The sequence below is a fragment of the Trachurus japonicus genome, chromosome 2 (assembly GCF_045865225.1).
Source record: "Trachurus japonicus isolate A0001 chromosome 2, Traja_1.0".
Lineage (NCBI taxonomy): Eukaryota > Metazoa > Chordata > Actinopteri > Carangiformes > Carangidae > Trachurus > Trachurus japonicus.
Window position 1 is genome coordinate 718,309 of NC_140908.1, and position 18,590 is coordinate 736,898.

The 18,590-nt window shown below is 43.6% G+C and overlaps 1 protein-coding gene across 1 annotated transcript; it reads right to left on the reverse strand.

Moving 5' to 3' along the window:
- Nucleotides 1-205: 205 nt before the first annotated feature.
- LOC146990448 (NACHT, LRR and PYD domains-containing protein 3-like) lies at nucleotides 206-17,136 on the reverse strand. Its single transcript, XM_085794546.1, is given in 11 exon segments — nucleotides 206-906; nucleotides 1,401-1,447; nucleotides 3,162-3,335; nucleotides 3,427-3,661; nucleotides 4,019-4,317; nucleotides 4,404-6,222; nucleotides 6,523-6,751; nucleotides 6,912-6,990; nucleotides 14,007-14,102; nucleotides 16,531-16,626; nucleotides 16,982-17,136. Coding segments are annotated over 11 exon segments (3,693 nt in total). The 5' UTR covers nucleotides 17,041-17,136; the 3' UTR covers nucleotides 206-346.
- Nucleotides 17,137-18,590: the final 1,454 nt, after the last annotated feature.

Here is an 18,590-nt window from a genome sequence, read left to right on the forward strand (position 1 = left end):
AAAATAATAAATATCCGTCAACGGTTGCCGACCGTCGTTACATTGCGGACCCAAATCCAGTTTCCAACCGGCAATATTTTGCAAGTGCACCGTTGCTACGGCGCCGACCACAACGATTGTGACTGGTTGAAAGAATTCCAAACGACCGGAGCGTTTTTTTCTCCAATTGCAGAATCTTAGGCGGACCAGCAAGACCCTTCTTCTCTGGAGGAGGGTCTGGCGAGCGAGACTACTGTCGTAGTAAACATTTCACGACTCATTTGCTGCAGTTATATTAGGGCACAGCCAGTATGTCTTAAATGAATCTGAATGTGACTGACAGACATCTCCAGACTGAACTGTCTGTTCAACACAGAGACACTGAGGAGCCAGGACTGTACCAGACTGCAAACCCAGGATACAGAGGCTCAGTGAATTTGGTGTTGAAGGTGTGGAGGTGGATCAGTGAGTCAGAGGAGACTCTATAGAAGGACAGAGAGCCAGCAGGACAGTCCACATACACTGCTACTCTGTTAGAGACAGAGGAAGTGGTGGTGGAGGAGGAGGAGGAGGAGGAGGAGGAGATGTGTTTTTCTCTGTTGTTGTGACAGACATGGTAACCAACATCAGAGCAGTGGAGTCTCCAGGACTGATCGTTCCATCCAAACACACAGTCTTTACTGTCTCCCTTCCTTCTGATTCCTCTGTAACTCACTGATATGTAAACATCTCCTCTCCACTCCACCTCCCAGTAGCAGCGATCAGTCAGACCAGTTGAACACAGCAGCTGAGACCAACATTCAAATCTGTCTGGATGATCAGGATATAAGTGATCCTTGTCCTTCACACATGTCGCCTTCCTGTTGTCATCAGACAGTTTGATCCACTTGTTCATTGTGTTCGTGTTGATTGTGAGTTTACAGGAATCTGATGGAGAGAACAAAACACAGCTGCAGTTATTGATCATCTGATCAGTTATTGACAGTTTGATAAAGACTTATGAGGTCAGTGTGTAACAGCGGCAGGACTTCAGGGGGGACTCGGAGGGTGGGTTAGGGTAACCCGTTACTGTGATAAGGATTTTTTTTTTTTTAACCCCCCCCCCCCCCCCCCCGACGTGCGCCGCATACGTTCCAGGACCTCTGCCCGTCTCGTCATTCCCGAGCTGTCATGTGTACTTTGCGTTCCGGCACCTTATGATTTACAAATTAAGCACTGACGGAGCAGCATTAAGTTCAGGAAGTAGTGGAGCTGTGCAAAGAGCCCATTGATCAATCAATGGTTCTCCTCAGTAGCCCCCCCCACACACACACACATACACACACCTCCCACCCTGCCAAGCAAACCCAGTCTTGTGGTAAATGTGAAGATGGTTGAATGTGCTGCTTTGTTTCCATTAACCAAAGTCTAAACACACTTACACTTTCTCAGACCTGGTGTCAACCATTGGACTCCGTCAGGATGCACCCTGAAAGAAGAAGAGAAGAAGAAGCTTGAGTCTTCATGTTGTGATGATACAGAGCAGAAGGAGACTAATAGAGAGCCTAAGCGGAAGCAGGAAGTAACGGTCGCCATGGGACCTTAATTTGGAAAAAGTCTCCATGTAAGTGAACGGGAGTCAAAGTTTTATTTTGTGATCCGATTGAATTGTGCCATGAGAAAGCAATATGACCTCTACCTGTTTAAAACATCATGGTTCATGAAGAGAAATCAGCAGTTTGTTGTAAAACTATTGTAAAATAAAATTCTGAAGAATCTGTAACCAGAAAGACTCCAGGTGGCGTAGGTGACGTCACCACATGGCGCCCTTTCCCGTGTCAGTTGGTGATGTATTTTTTGTGGGACACCAGATCTGTAGTCTGTAGAGTGTCTTCACACTAAATACATTCTTCTGTTGCCGTTTTACAACAAACTGCTGATTTATCTTCATGAACCGTGATGTTTTAAACAGGTAGAGGTCAGAGAGTTTTATCATCACACAATTCAATCAGATTAGAAATAAAACTTTGACTCTCGTTCACTTACATGGAGACTTTTTCCAAATTGAGGTCCCATGGCGACGTTACTTCCTGCTTCCGCTTAGGCTCTCTATAGTAAAGTGTGCACCTGCATGAAGCTCCTCCTCCTCTATCACACTTTGGGTCTCATTCATGAAACGTGAGCAGCACGGATTTGTGTGTAAACCCTGAGCAGCGCAAATTTACGTGGATTTCCGCATTCATCAATCTTTTAGTAGTGCTGATTTTTTCGTAGTCACTCACAAAATTTACACCTGCTCCGGACTGTGTGTAGCGCTTGTGTAAATGTAGGAATGCAAATAAATACTGCTTGTCACTGTTGAAAATTACAATTTTAATCCGTATTACTCTCTCTCATGTTCAAAATACGCCGACGCCTTTGAAACACGGAATTTAAACATGACAAACAATTAGAAATATTTGGAGAGAGAGACGTTTTAGGGATCGGACACACACAAACACGTCAAGGCTCCATTTTATGATGAAAATAATCTGATATAAAACCGGAAAAAACGTTTTTGTGTTGCTACAGTACATGCTCGGTGGGCGCACACTGTGCTTCTGTAACAATATAACCTGCCTATATAACTTCATGTGTTGATACAACCATGCTCCTATACAGCTGAGGCTGTGAAGAACCTCCCCCTCCCGTCGCTGCTGTAGCTCTGTAGTTATGTGTAGCTTAAATTTTTTTTTCATGTTTCATATCGAACTATTCTGGCTTTTCTTCTTAAACGGTTCTTTAACAAACCAAGGACACTTATTTCACTAAATCTGTTTCTTCCCTCCAGCCTTTGACCTGTCCCAGTCACACCACTACTAACAGAAGAGAATTAAATATTTTTTCTGGACTCCACTTCATGGCCGCAGGTGAACAGGATGCAGCTACCTCCTAATATGGTGGTCAGGATCTCCTTATATGGCTATTCATGTATGGAGATCCATGCTAATTGCTGATCACCGGGGGCGTGTTGTTAGTTTACGATGGGTTGGCATTCATCATCTTACACACGTGTTTACGATCAAATCTGAGTTTCCCGCACCGTTCATGAATCCGGAGTAGAGTTTTAGTAGAGTGAGCTTTTATGTGCAAATCTACACACAGATTTACTCACGTTTCATGAATGAGACCCAGTGTGTGTGGCTGCAGCAGCCTCTCCATACCTGAGAGAGTCCAGTTTCCAGTCTGGATCCTTCAGTCCATCCGACAGCAGCTTCGCTCCTGAGGCTCCTGGATGGTTGTAGCTCAGGTCCAGCTCTCTCAGATGGGAGGGGTTGGAGCTCAGAGCTGAGGCCAGAGAAGCACAGCCTTCCTCTGTGACCAGACATCCTGACAGACTGAACACACACAACAACACACAGGAACCCTCTGTCAACACCTGCTGCTGTGTTCAAGTCTCATCAGATAGACAGCTGGATGGATCCTCACCTGAGAGTCTCCAGTCTACACTGTGGACTCTCCAGTCCACCAGACAGGACCTTGACTCCTGAGTCCTGCAGGTTGTTGTTACTCAGGTCCAGGTGTCTGAGACTAGAGGACTGGGAGCTGGGGACTGAGAACAGAGCTCTACAGCTTCTCTCTGAGAGGTCACAGCAACTCAGGCTGAAGAGATGATCATGATCATGAACAAGAAGAAAAATACGATCTGTGTTAATCTGATCACCTTCAATGATGAGACTAAACAAGAAAGAGAAAACACATATTCACAGGGAAACAACAAAGTAACAGCTATAGGTGGTTTGCAGGTGACGTCATGCGGAACATTACGACTGCAGATTGGGGGCAGGAAGTGTTTTGCCGGCACGATAACGGTTGGAAAATGCGCTGTATGGCTGTAGAAACCGATCAAGGGTTGGTTTATGCTCCATCCCAGTCTCTCCACTCCGCTGGCCTGTTTTTCACTTTTCCTCATTGTGTATGGGTCATATCCAATATGTTTTTCTATTTTTAGTCAATACCTACAACCCCCATCTGAACTTTGCACATCATCGGAATCACGTGACTGCAAACCAACTATTACATAATTCAGTTGGACCAAAGTCAACTTTATTTCTTTAAAAAGTAATTGATTAAAAAGTAAGTGATTTTTGGTGGATTAACCAGAGTTTACATTTGTTCCATTTCACACAAACAGTAACTTGATCTCACCTGAGAGTCTCCAGTCCACAGTGTGGACTCAGTCCACCAGACAGAAGCTCCACTCCTGAGTCCTGCAGGTCGTTGTTACTCAGGTCCAGGTGTCTGAGGCAAGAGGACTGGGAGCTGAGGACTGAGGACAGAGCTTCACAGCTTCTCTCTGAGAGGTTGCAGTAGTTCAGTCTGAAGAGATGATCAGGAGGAATTAAAGAAGACGAGATTATTTTGTGTTTTCATATGATAATGAATAAATCCAGCTCTACACTTACAAAAGTTTATTGGAGACTTTGACCACTGGCAGCAGCCTCAGAAAAGCCTTCTCTGAACCAGAGTATTTCTTCAGGTCAAACACGTCCAGATCTTCTTCTGAGGACAGTAAGATGAAGACCAGAGCTGACCATTGACCAGGAGACAGTTTGTCCATGTGAAGACTTTCAGATCTCAGGGACTGTTGGATCTGCTCCACCAGAAAACGATCATTCAGTTCATTCAAGCAGTAGAACAAGTTGATGCTTTTCTCTTCAGAAGGAGTTTCTCGAACCATCTTCTTGATGTACTGGACTGTTTCCTGATTGGACTCTGAGTCACTTCCTGTCTTTTTCATTAGACCTTGTAGAAGGTTGTGATTGGTCTTCAGTGAAAGACCCAGGAGGAAGCGGAGGAACAAGTCCAGGTGTCCATTTGGACTCTTTAAGGCCTCGTCCACAGCACTCTGGTAGAAGGTTGTCTCTGCAGATTTGACTCCTGTTGTTTCAGTCTTCCTCTTCTTCTTCTTCTTCTTGGAGGTTGTTTGTTGTTGTGACATCAGGTTGAGTCCAGAGTTGAAGAAGGTCAGATGGACATGAAGAGCAGCCAGAAACTCCTGAACACTCAGATGGACGAAGCAGAACACCTTGTCCTGGTACAGGCCTCTCTCCTCTTTAAAGATCTGTGTGAACACTCCTGAGTACACTGAGGCTGCTCTGATATTGATGTCACACTCTATCAGGTCGGATTCATAGAAGAACAGGTTTCCTTTCTGCAGCTGCTCAAAAGCCAGTTTTCCCAGAGACTCAATCATCTTCCTGCTCTCTGGACTCCAGTGTTGATCTGTCTCAGCTCCTCCATCATACTTGACCTTCTTCACTTTGGACTGAACCACCAGGAAGTGGATGGACATCTCAGTCAGGGTGGTTGGCAGCTCACCTCCCTCTCTGGTCTTCAACATCTCCTCCAGAACTCCAGCAGTGATCCAGCAGAAGATTGGGATGTGGCACATGATGTGGAGGCTTCGTGATGTCTTGATGTGGGAGATGATCTTATTGGCCTGCTCCTTATCTCTAAACCTCTTTCTGAAGTACTCCTCCTTCTGTGGGTCAGTGAACCCTCTGACCTCTGTCACCATGTCAACACACTTAGGAGGGATCTGATTGGCTGCTGCAGGTCGTGTGGTTATCCAGAGGCGAGCAGAGGGAAGCAGGTTCCCCCTGATGAGGTTGGTCAGCAGCACGTTGACTGAGGTGGACTCTGTCACATCAGTCAGGATCTCAGTGTTGTGGAAGTCCAGAGGAAGTCGACACTCGTCCAGACCGTCAAAGATGAAGACGACCTGGAACTGATCAAACCTGCAGATTCCTGCTTCTTTGGTTTCAGAGAAGAAGTGATGAACAAGTTCCACCAAGCTGAACTTTTTCTCCTTCAGCACATTCAGCTCTTTGAAGGTGAAGGGAAATGTGAAGTCTATGCCTTGGTTGTTTTTGTCTTCAGCCCAGTCCAGAGTGAACTTCTGAGTTAAGACTGTCTTCCCAATGCCAGCCACTCCTTTTGTCATCACTCTTCTGATTGGTCGGTCTCTTCCGGGTGGGGCTTTAAAGATGTCTTCTGGTCTGATGGTAGTTTCTGGTCTCTCTGGTTTCCTGGACGCTGTTTCAATCTGTGTGACCTCATGTTCATCATTGACCCCTCCAGCCCCTCCCTCTGTGATGTAGAGATCTGTGTAGATCTGGTTCAGAGGAGTTGAGTTTCCTGATTTAGCAATCCCCTCAAACACACACTGGAACTTCTTCTGCAGGACAGATTTAAGGTTCTGCTGGCACATAGCAGGAGATTCTGCAAGAACACAAAAACACATTTTCTAATATGGTTGTAAAGTATCTTAACTTTTTCAGTTGCAAAAGACAAGTAAGATTTAAAACAAGGTTGCACTGTTAGCTCCTCCTTAGTGTTCAATACTGAAGAATTATACTAGAAGAAATCCAATCTACAACCAACTCATGGAGGAAATGATGTGAAATCATTTAATCATGTGGACATTTTAATTCTTCTAACAAAATATTATTTGAACATGTGTTGATGTCAGTGAACGTCTCATTTGTCCATCATGTTGAATGTTTAGAGAAATCCTCTTACTCCTCTTCAGACGCTCAGCCAGCTCCTCCTGCTTCCGCTTCCTCAGGAAGTTCAGTGTGATCTTTACTAATGCCTCTCTGCTGCTCCTCCTCTGCTCATCATCCTCACTGTCCAACACCTCCTCATCCTTCCTCTGGCTCCCTGAGCATTCTGGGTAATGTGGACTCAGAAGCTTGTGCATCTTCTTCAGCTCGTTCTTGACAAAAGTGAATATGTCCTCCTCCAGCAGCTGGAACAGAAACTCTATGAGTGACAGCATCAAACTAAAACCATGGAGCCAAACATCAGATCCATGTTGGACAGACTGACAATCCACTGGTGTCAAAGTGCAGCATGGAGATGATGGTGAACACAACAGATGTAACAGCAGCTGTTGGACATGTCCTCACCTTAAATGTGGAGTCCAGCTGTGTTTGATGCTGCTGGGCAGACTGACCACTGGGAACCTCTGAGCTCTCCTGGTCCACTCTGTGGAGGAATCATGGAGAATGAGCTCACATCATGTCTGTCCACACAGAGACACACAAGCTGAAGGTCCATGAAGTCAGGTTTGATGTGACAGCCAATCAGAAGCCTCCCTGCAGAGGTGAAGGTTCACTAGTCCTGCTGATCCCACTGAGAATCAACAGCTCAGTCTGCAGCTGTTTGTAGCTTCAGCTCAGAGTTTGGTTCAGTCCCTACAGCTCTCACCACCCCTCAGAGTTTGACCTCCACCTTCCAGTGTGGACGTTCACAACACAGAGACACTTTGACCTCTGACCTGGTCCAACAACACCTCATACAACTGGTTGTTTTCTACATTAACCTGAGTCTGAGTGTTACAACTTAGATCTGATTAGCTGATCCTCGTCCTTCCAGTTAATGGGCCAGTACTTGGACTGGTTGTCTATGGCAACACTATGTACGTTACTGGTACTTTGGTTGAGAAGGGCAACTGTCTGCCACCTGTATCAGAGAAGAACAGTAGCCTACTTGAATTTGTTGCCATTGCCAGTTCCATCGGTAATGGTGCGAGGGATGTCCTGATTAATCGACTTAATCGATTACGTCGGTGACACAAATACATCTTCACGTACAACATACCATTGACTTGTTGACGATTACATAGATTACGCAATTTATTAATAGTTTGACTAATCGACTAATTGAAAAATTAGTCCTCCTGTCTGACTCGGCCCATTTGTTTTTGCCGTCCCATCCAGTGGAATTTGCTGTTTACCGTCTACCAAGATCACAATTTATAAAAAACATCATGTTTTGATTGTAGTTTTATCAGTTTTACGTAACAGAGGATGACCATATTCACACACAAGGTATTTGAGAGTGTCTAAAACGATTTTTATGAGTTTTGGTGTCAAAGGTCGCCTATGTTCGGGGTTGCAATGATGAAAAAACTTGTCAAAATGAATGGTGCCATTGCTGGTACCGTCGCCGGTGCCTTCACCATTGCCCTTGTCGGCACTGGGACCATTGCCATTGTTGTTGCCAGTACTGGTGCCGGTGCCAAGCAAAGAGGGTGCTCCAGTGAGCTCTGGGGCCTCATTTATCATTGTGGATACACCTTTTTTTACACCCTTTTTCCCCCGTTTTGTGCATACGCACTTTTCTCCGCCAAATTTGGGATCTATCAAGCCAAAACCTGACAGGGAAAAGTGCGGACATTTACACCCATTTTGACCCTGGCGTACCGTGATTTACGCCTTTTTTGAGGAACAGGAGGAATTGGTGACACCGTTGCTGAGTCAGAGAACTGCAGTGTGAGAGGGAGAGAGGAGCGCGGAGTACATTTAGAAGAGCACAGTAGGATTTTTTGAAGTAATTGTGGTAGTGGTGGACCGTTGATGCTGGCAATCCAACCCGCTCTATAACAACATCTATGTTAATGGATAAACAGAGCGCATTGAGGATTTTGCTTTTTTGATTAGGCTACATGTATGTGTGACGTCCGACAAGGATCAAGCCATCCAAGTTCAAAAACACATCGGCAGCAGCGCACACTGATCTGCAGCCTAGACTGTTATTAATCTGTCACCTGAGTTAACGAGGTGCACGTGTGTTTGAAGCTGACGAGAGAATAAAGAGCGAGACAACGCGGCCCTGAGGAGGAACTACAGATGTTACTGGTTCAAAATTGCGGGGTTTGTCCTGCACTGCAGGATCGTGTGAACGCGTGTCTTTTCACCACAACTGTTTTCCTCTAGGTGGCAGCACCGTACTAAATACTGCTCAGACGTTTTGGGGACAATGCTGACAGTCACACAATGTAGCCGCGATTAGGAGTGGCGCTGTTCATGATACAGAATACAAGAGGATGAAAGGAGAACTAGCTGCAGACAGTAAATAATATAGTAGCCTAGTTTTTCAATGACAAAATGTAACGACGGCAGCTACAGTAGACTATAGTCCACGTCTCACTCTCTTTTTTCGGTCATCTGTCTCGTCATCTCCAAAATGTGTTTTTTAAAATGAGCCAACTACAGTACTGTGCAGTAGTGCCGCAGATTTCTCACTCCGCACCTTGTTTGAGAGTGCAGCTGGATGATTTCTTGTGAATGAACGGGTCTGTGTCACTTTGGGGCTGGGCGATAAAACATAGGATAAATAACTTTCCCTCGATAGAAGACGCGGCCGATACAAAGTCGATAGGTTTCATTCATCCATTTTTTGACAGACAACACAAACAGCCAGTGATAATGAGAGTGGTGACACCGTCAGCCATGCAGCCGGTCTGGACTTTTTATTTTTAATTATGAAGGATCATCTGCGCAAGGCAAAGATGATAGCATCAACAAAACACGGCGTAACACACGCGGCTGTATGGGACAGGCTTTTATTTAATTCAGAACAAACCGCTTAGCAAAAATGGAAAATATAGTCTATAATAATTAATTGATCTGTTGTTTGGCCACTGTTTGAAAATAACCCGAATTATGAGCAAATAATCTGATCCAGAGCAGCAGTCATAATCAGACTTCTTCTAAATAAACCTAAACATTCAATAACTGGGTCAGGTCGGACCATGGGGTTGTTTTTCTCTTCTTCTTCACAGGAGAAAATGAGGTGCGCTGTGCTCACGGACGCGTTGATGTTTTGTGATTTATCTGCTGCCTTGACTCTGCCCTTTATACATGTGCGTTCAGATTAACAATAAGACAAGCCATGGTTGAGTTTATTTAGTTAATAATCAGCATCTTAGTACCTCTGATCCGGAGCGATAGTGTTATGAAAATCGCTACAGTTGAACTGGTCTGGTTTTTAGCTGCTCAATCTCATTGTTTCAAAGAAAAGGGATTGATTTTTATAACGAAATGAAACGAAAACAATATTATATTGATACATTGTTGTAAAAAAAATCCAAAAGAAACGAAAATGAACTAAAGAAAATAACTTTCACACACACATTAAAACAGTGCGATTGGTTGAAAGCTGATAATTAGCCATGTGCTTATAAACTGATTGGCCGAAACCAAGAACAAAGCCGCGTGAATGGCCAATCGCCATGTGTTAACGGACACACATCGACTCCTGATCTTTCCTCGTCGCAAGCCTTGATGTCTCCGCTGGTTCTATCTTCAACCTCGGACAGCATTAACATCTCTCACCAACACCCCGATGTAAGCTTGAGGCATGTCGGACCTGAAGACCATGCTCGAGTCCGTCACCAGAGCCACGGCCAGGTGGGACGTTTTGGGTGCCTACTGTTCCGGAGAGTCATTTCAGAGGACAATTACCGAGCCTGGGCCAAAACGACAAACTGGGACGGATCCAGGGGGAAACATGAACTGCCACAAAATGTGAAGAACTTTGTAGTGCAGTCACTGAGAATGGAGTTTCCAGGCATGGACAGAAAGGACTTGAAAGAATGCATAGATAAGATCAACGAGTTCTTGCGAACTCCGAGAAGATCATCTGAGGGTCCTATCCTCACCCTACTGTAGCCTACAGTAGCCTACTTGATGCTACAATGTGTGTGTGTTTTTTCTTCTTCAATAAAATGTTTTCATATCCAAGTTTGCTCGAGGCATCAGAGTGAAAACAGGCAAAAATAGAGAAAAAACACAAGCATATAATAAAACCAAATAAAAGCCCAGGCTTTGCTTTGCTTAAATCGCTCAAATCAACCGGCGTTTCTTAGGACGGCCAGTCTCTCCACTCCTCTCCCTCACTTTAGCACCTTGTGGGGGACAGCTCTCCATTTCAGCACCTCCACCCCGACAGCCCCCCTCCCCCTCCTCCCTCTGCCTCAAGCTTACATCGGGGTGTTGGTGAGAGATGTTAATGCTGTCCGAGGTTGAAGATAGAACCAGCGGAGACATCAAGGCTTGCGACGAGGAAAGATCAGGAGTCGATGTGTGTCCGTTAACACATGGCGATTGGCCATTCACGCGGCTTTGTTCTTGGTTTCGGCCAATCAGCTTATAAGCACATGGCTAATTATCAGCTTTCAACCAATCGCACTGTTTTAATGTGTGTGTGAAAGTTATTTTCTTTAGTTCATTTTCGTTTCTTTTGGATTTTTTTTACAACAATGTATCAATATAATATTGTTTTCGTTTCATTTCGTTATAAAAATCAATCCCTTTTCTTTGAAACAATGAGATTGAGCAGCTAAAAACCAGACCAGTTCAACTGTAGCGATTTTCATAACACTATCGCTCCGGATCAGAGGTACTAAGATGCTGATTATTAACTAAATAAACTCAACCATGGCTTGTCTTATTGTTAATCTGAACGCACATGTATAAAGGGCAGAGTCAAGGCAGCAGATAAATCACAAAACATCAACGCGTCCGTGAGCACAGCGCACCTCATTTTCTCCTGTGAAGAAGAAGAGAAAAACAACCCCATGGTCCGACCTGACTCAGTTATTTAATGTTTAGGTTTATTTAGAAGAAGTCTGATTATGACTGCTGCTCTGGATCAGATTATTTGCTCATAATTCGGGTTATTTTCAAACAGTGGCCAAACAACAGATCAATTAATTATTATAGACTATATTTTCCATTTTTGCTAAGCGGTTTGTTCTGAATTAAATAAAAGCCTGTCCCATACAGCCGCGTGTGTTACGCCGTGTTTTGTTGATGCTATCATCTTTGCCTTGCGCAGATGATCCTTCATAATTTGTGATACATAATCATCAAGTCATAAAGCAAGACAGGCTTTATCATATTACAATAGTTTCTGTGATTTAGGCAGGGTATACAGTAGTTAGTTCTAGTTTAATAGCCTAGAGTTTAAGCTGTGGATTACTGCACAGATCACTGAGTCATCCGCCTGTCGTCCTCCGTTCTCACTGATGCCACCTGGTGGTTGTTTTGGCACATTGAGGCTTTTCATTAAAACCTCTTGTCTCGCCAAAGAAAAAAAATGCCTGAGTCTTGTGCCGTCTCGCGTGGACCACGCGTGAAGTCCGCAATTTTGAACCAGTAACATCTGTATGAAGGACTCAGCTGTAATGGAAAATGACCTAAACCGAGTCCAGTAGAGCTGTAACTGTGTAGTGGAAAGGCGTGCAAAGTAATGGTAACTATCGTCCTGCTTCCTACATTGTTTTAACATCTAGGTAAAAAAAAAAAAAAGATTTTCTAGGATAAAGGGGCAGATTACATAAGATTCTTCTTCTTTCTGCTCCCTTTTGTTGAGATTTGGGAGGTTTTTGTTTTTATTGTAGCTTATTAAAATGCAAGATCATTTTTCTGACTGAGTTATTGCCCGATATCGCCGTGTATCTGCTTTCGGAGAAGTTCCGCTTTTTTCCCCCGTCCTCCGCCCGTTGTCTCTGTTGTCACTTTGTTGTCACTTTGTAGCCGCTCCACAGAGCGCACATGGCTAATTAAATATGCACGTGCTGACCATATATAGTTGTATATAGGCAGGCTTGGGGAGTAACGGACTACATGTAACGGCGTTACGTAATCAGGATACAAAAAAAGGGTAACTGTAGTCCGTTACAAGTACAGAAAAAAAACCCGTAATCAGATTACCGGTACATTTGATAAAAACGGAGATTACTTGGCTGATTACTGCACATTTTAAAAATCAACCACAGGCTATAGAGCGGCCGTAGAAGCCACTCGCCGTCTCGTTGTAGTTTCTGAGGTGAGGCACACAGACAGAGCACCTGCCTCTTCTGCCTGGTGTATGTGGCTGAGGCTACGCTGCCTCATTGCGTAACTCTACTAAGTGTGAGCGGCACGTACGTTCACGTTGCCTTCGTGAATTTTAAACAAAGACGGTCCCCTCGGTTTTAGCGTCCAGCAGTTTAGCGGCTAATTCAACAGCAGTGATGGATAACTGTACCGGAGTGGCTCAACAACTTCATGAGCTTCATTTGAGGAATAAACGGCAGCTTTTACCTGACGGGAGACTGACGCCTGAGCTACGGTAGCTAACAGCTAGCAGCTAACAGGTTACAGACTTTCTCTCTCTCTCCCTCTCTTTCTTACACACACACACACACACACACACACACAGCCCAGGTTGTCATATCTGTTGTAAACCTTGTAATACTAGCTTGTTGAGTACAGTTAACATTATTGTTGCTTCGGTTTGAGTGTGTATTAACTCGTGGTTTGTGCCGGCAGCTGTCACTAATGTTGATAAAGTGATGATTTACAATCGAAAGTTTATCCATTGTGCTTTATTTTGAAATTTAGCGGATGCTTGGTGCGTTTCATTTCCTGTTTCCTCTGCGTGGATTGATTGCATGTTTGGTATTAAAGTAATCCAAAAGTAACTAAATGTAATCCGTTACATTACTTTAATTTTGTGGTACTTAGAGTAAGTTACTAATTACATTTTCTAACAGGTAACTTGTAATTGTACTGGAATACATTTTTAAAGTAACCCTCCCAACCCTGTATAGGCGTTCCGGGGGCGGAGTAAGAGGTGTGTTCACGTGTGCACCATTCTTGGGTCCGGTGTGATTTATTGCGGAGGGTTGTGCGTATGCACAGTTTGATAGATCTGAAAAAGGTGTAAATATTTTGGGTGTACGCCATTTTCGTCTTTTCGCCGTACGCAAAAATGTAGTAGCAGTTTTACACCCTCTTTGATAAATGAGGCCCCAGGAGGGGAGGCTGGCCGGCCATGCAGCCCAGCACAGGGCATTCATGTGTGGGTGAGAGTAGCAGAGAGACCAGGCTTGAGCTCGGTCTCTGGAGCTTAGCAGAACTGCGGTGTACCAAGACCACGGTGGCGCTGTGTTTCTACCTGATCAGGAAAGTTCCAGCTGGCGTTCAAATGAGTTTAGAAACATTAGTTTCAATAGCAAGTCAAAAAACTACATAGTGTTGCTTTAAAGCTACAGTTGGTAAGTCAAAATACAAAATTCCAGGACTTTATCAGAAATTTCAAAATTATACAATGTTCAGTGCATGTTGTACATGTTGGAGAAAAACTGATGGAAAATGTTTTCAATCTTTTAATGAGCATAACAAGTAAGTTTTAATAAGAAAAGTGTTTCTGACTGATAAAGTTCTGACCTTCTAGATTCCTTCAAATTTATAAGACGACCTGCTGACCGGTTGCTCTTAAGAGACCAGCTGGGTTCAGGAGAGTCTGGTCTCTGCTTCTGGATCCTGAAACAACAACACAACGAATAAATGTACATGTTGGAGAAAACTGCTGGAAAATGTTTTAAATTTTTTAATAAACACAAGTAAGTTTGAATGAAAAAAGTGTTTCTGACGGATAAAGTTCTGACCTTCTAGATTCCTTCAAGTTTATTCGATGACCCGCTGACATGTTGCTCTTTAAGGGGCGTTCACACCGGACGAGATAGACGCGAATGGAGCGGCAACTCTACATTGAAAATCAATGTAAATGGCGCGATGACACGCGATTCAGGCGGAGGCGGCGCAAATGGAGCGTCTGGAGCGATGAGACGCGGCGCGAATGAAGCGGCGCGTCTGAAGCGGCGAGAATAAAGTTGAAAATATTGAACTTTTCAGGCGGCATCGCGCCGTGACATCCAATCAGCGCCGAGTTCAAGCCGACGACGTCACTTCTCTGTACGGTTGTTTACACTCAGAACAACATGAAGGAGAAGCTGATTGTATTTGAGCTGTGTGTGGCACCGCTGCCGTCTTCTACACAGAGTGAACACACACACACACACACACACACACACACACACACAGTGAACCCAGACAGGACGGCGGGTGGTTTTCCGGTGTTTCTGAGACTTGTACAGCAGTAGTACAGTGCAGCAACGGTGGTGATATCAGCCATGATTGACGTGGAAAGAGAGCAGGTTGAGACCGGTTTTCAAATGAACGGGCGGAGCGTCTAGCGCGAATGACGCGATGGACGCGAATGATCCAAAATGACCAAGCGGCGCGATGAAAGCGTCTGGCGCGATTATATTCGCGTCTATCGCGTCCGGTGTGAACGCCGCTTTAGAGACAGACAGCTGGGTTCAGGAGAGTCTGGTCTCTGCTTCTGGATCCTGAAACAACAACACAACTCATAAATGTACATGATGGAGAAAACTGATGGAAAATGTTTTCAATGTTTTAATAAACACATATATATAATATGTAATCATATTATATATATATATACAGGGTGCGATTTGCCGGGGGGGATGGTGGGGATTTTCCCCCCCTTCTGTTTTCGATGTCCCCCCCTCTGGTCATTTATTATTATCCCCAGTGGGGATACTACGTGTTGTCCCCCCCTCTGGTCAGACAGAGCCTACTTTAGATCAAGTCTACATCATTTGAACCGCGAGCCTCTCATCCCCCCTACAGTAGCGCACATCGTCTCCCAGACCGTCATATGTAGCCTAGGCTACTGTAAATTCTCAACAACAAAAAAAGGAAAAAAAAGGCGAGTCTCGAGATGCCGGTTGCACAGTGGGTCGGGTCTGTCTCCAGGTTTGAGCAAATAAAGGCCGGGTCTCTATGCTTAATGTTTGGGTGCAACAAAGTCACTGTTAACAAAATCAACATCTAATCTGTCCCTTCAAAATAAAGTTAGTGACGTGTCTGTTTGGAGCAGCTGCTGACAGATCTATAGTGCCCCAACCCCCCCCCTGCAAAGTATCCCCCCTCTGTTTTTTTCACAAATCGCACCCTGTATATATATAAATTAGGGGTGTAACGGTATATGTATTCGTCCCGTGCCGTCACGGTACGGGGGTCACGGTTCGGTGCACACAGTCACACGACGAATATGTCTGAGAGAATATAAAAAATAAAAAAAGTCTAGTCCTAACTCCAATCTAGGTGGCGGTAATGAGCCTCAAAGCTGCCAGCAACCGTCATAACAGACGAAGAAGAGAAGTGAGGAGAGTGTGAAGCATATAATACATCCATGGTGTGAAGAGGAGCAGCTGCTTCATTTATGTCACCGTGGCTTCTCAGTGAAACACAACGGCGACGGCAGCAGTGACGGCTCGCGACCATAGAAAACAGCTCGCGACTGGTCCACCTGACAAAGTCCGTCGGCGATGTTTCACGGATGCGCGCTGCGTCGCTAGAAACGCATCAAACACGTTAGCGCATGTTCACCCCCCCCCCGCCTTCCCACATGTCAATTACTGGTGCAAGGAAAAAGACAACTTGTGTGCAACAACTTATCCCGCTGCTTTTAAGCCTCTTGACATGAACATAGACAGGACCAGAAACTTCACCAAAGCAACTGGCATCTAGCCTAAATTAAACCAACATTGATGTTAGTTTCTTGTTTTTGTTTTTTGTTTTTATAATAGTTGCCAGTTGTCAAGTGCAAGTTTTTTTCCTCTAGAATTAATGAATGGCATGATAACACTCCTAATGCACTTGTTTAATTTTATATTCTATTTTTTTTTTTTTTTTTTACTTTTATAACACAAGACAGATTTTAGTTTTACATTCAATAGTGTCTGTTGTACCGAAACCGTACCGAACCGTGACCCCTGAACCGAGGTACGTACCGAACCGTGACTTTTGTGTACCGTTACACCCCTAATATATATAATCAGTTTTAATGAAAAAAAGTTTTTCTGACTGAAAAAGTTCTGACCTTTCAGGTTCCATTAAGTTTACAAGACAACCCACTGACTTGCTCCTTATAGACGGACGGCTGGGTTCAGGAGATTCTGGTCTCTGCTGCTGGATCCTGAAACAACAACACAACTCATAAATGTACAGTATATGTTGGATCACGACAGATGGAAAATGTTTTCAATCTTTTAATAAACACAAGTAAGTTTTAATGAAAAAAAGTTTTTCTGACTGATAAAGTTCTGACCTTCTAGATTCCTTCAAGTTTATTCGATGACCCGCTGACATGTTGCTCTTTAGAGACACACAGCTGGGTTCAGGAGAGTCTGGTCTCTGCTTCTGGATCCTGAAACAACAACACAACTCATAAATGTACATGATGGAGAAAACTGATGAAAATGTTTTCAATCTTTTAATCAACACCAGGAACTTTAAGTGAGAAAGTGTTTCTGAATGTTTTAAGTTCTGACCTTCCAGATTCTATTAAGTTTATAAGACGACCCACTGAGTGGCCGCTCTTCATGGACATTATGCTGGATCCAGGTCCAGATTCATGTTTGTCTCTGACCCTAACTCACACACACACACACACACACACACACACACACACACACACACACACACACACACACACACAAAGAGTTTAATGTGAGTAATAACTAGAAAATGCATTTCCTGAAGGAAATACGGGTGAATGCTGAAAGCTGGAAGCTGAATGAGCTGAATAAATTGTTGAAACTATGCTGAATTAAGTTAAGAAACTGCTGAAGAAATCTTGAAGAGATGAAACAATATATGAAGAGTATGAAATGGTTTGAAATTACTTGAATTGTTGAAGATCAGTATGAAGAAATTGAAAGTCTGAAGTCTACTCAGATTTACTTAAAACTGACAGTTTGAAAACATTTTTGAACCATTACTAATGTAGATTAAACAATATCTGAATAGTAAAAGTAGAAGATGAAAGATGGAGGATGTATGAAATGGGTGGTAATTACTTGAATTAGTGAAGAATAGTATGAATGAATTGAAAGGTTAAAGTGCACTCAGATTTATTTAAAACAGTTTGAAAACATTTTTGAACCATTACTAATAGATGAAACAATATCTGAAGTGTAAAAGTAGAATAATATAGATACAATCTGTTAACCCCTTTTCGCTCCTATAAATTCTGTAATATTCGCCTATCCAAGGCGTACCCAAAGTAAATTGAATGCTGTTCTTGAACTGTTTGGAGAATATGGATGGGCTTGGTCTCTTTTGAAAGGTAACACTCTGAAGTTTTTCCCCAAACTGAAATAATCACTATAAGTGCTATTATCATTGAGTAATCTAAGTTGGAACACACTGAATTAGAATGTTTTTATTCTCGCCTGAATTTTTTTGTTGCAATCAGATGCCTGAAGATGAGTGTAGCTGAGAATTTTAGCTGGAAAACACAATGGGACCACAGCATGAAGCCTTACCTGGCCCCAGTTCAAATTTGATAACAATCCTGCTAAAAATTAGTATTTTACACATGTTTTTCTAAGTGTATATCTAGGCGTTTTCCTAAAATTGCCATTGAGAAACAATACATGCGCCAAAGTGCAGCATTTGCATTGTTACGCATGAAAATGGCAGTGCTGCCTTTTCCCAGGGACCGTGAATGCAGCACATTGTTTTTTTCGGAATTTCATTGGCTATTCAATGCATCAGTTGCCATCGGGATCGGTTCCTATTCATTAGATTCACATGACGTCACTGTGTTTCTGCGCCGCCATATTTGTGTCCGAATCAGGGCAATCTGGGCACAGATCACAGCATGTCACGTTACCAGAACAAGTGGAGTAGTAGGAGGAAATCAACAAGAGACCGAAAATTGACGTTATTTGAAAGATGCCAGGATTATATTGTGCTGTTGACTGTGATAGCAGTCGCCAAAAAAAACCCGGACTGCAGTTTTATTCCATCCCAAAAGACGTAAAGTTATAGGCGGAATAAATGGTTGACTGCAGGCAGTCTACTGTATCAGTGGCAGCATGGGCTGTGACAAGTCTCACAAAAAGAGGGGATTCACTTTTTTTTTAATAACATGGA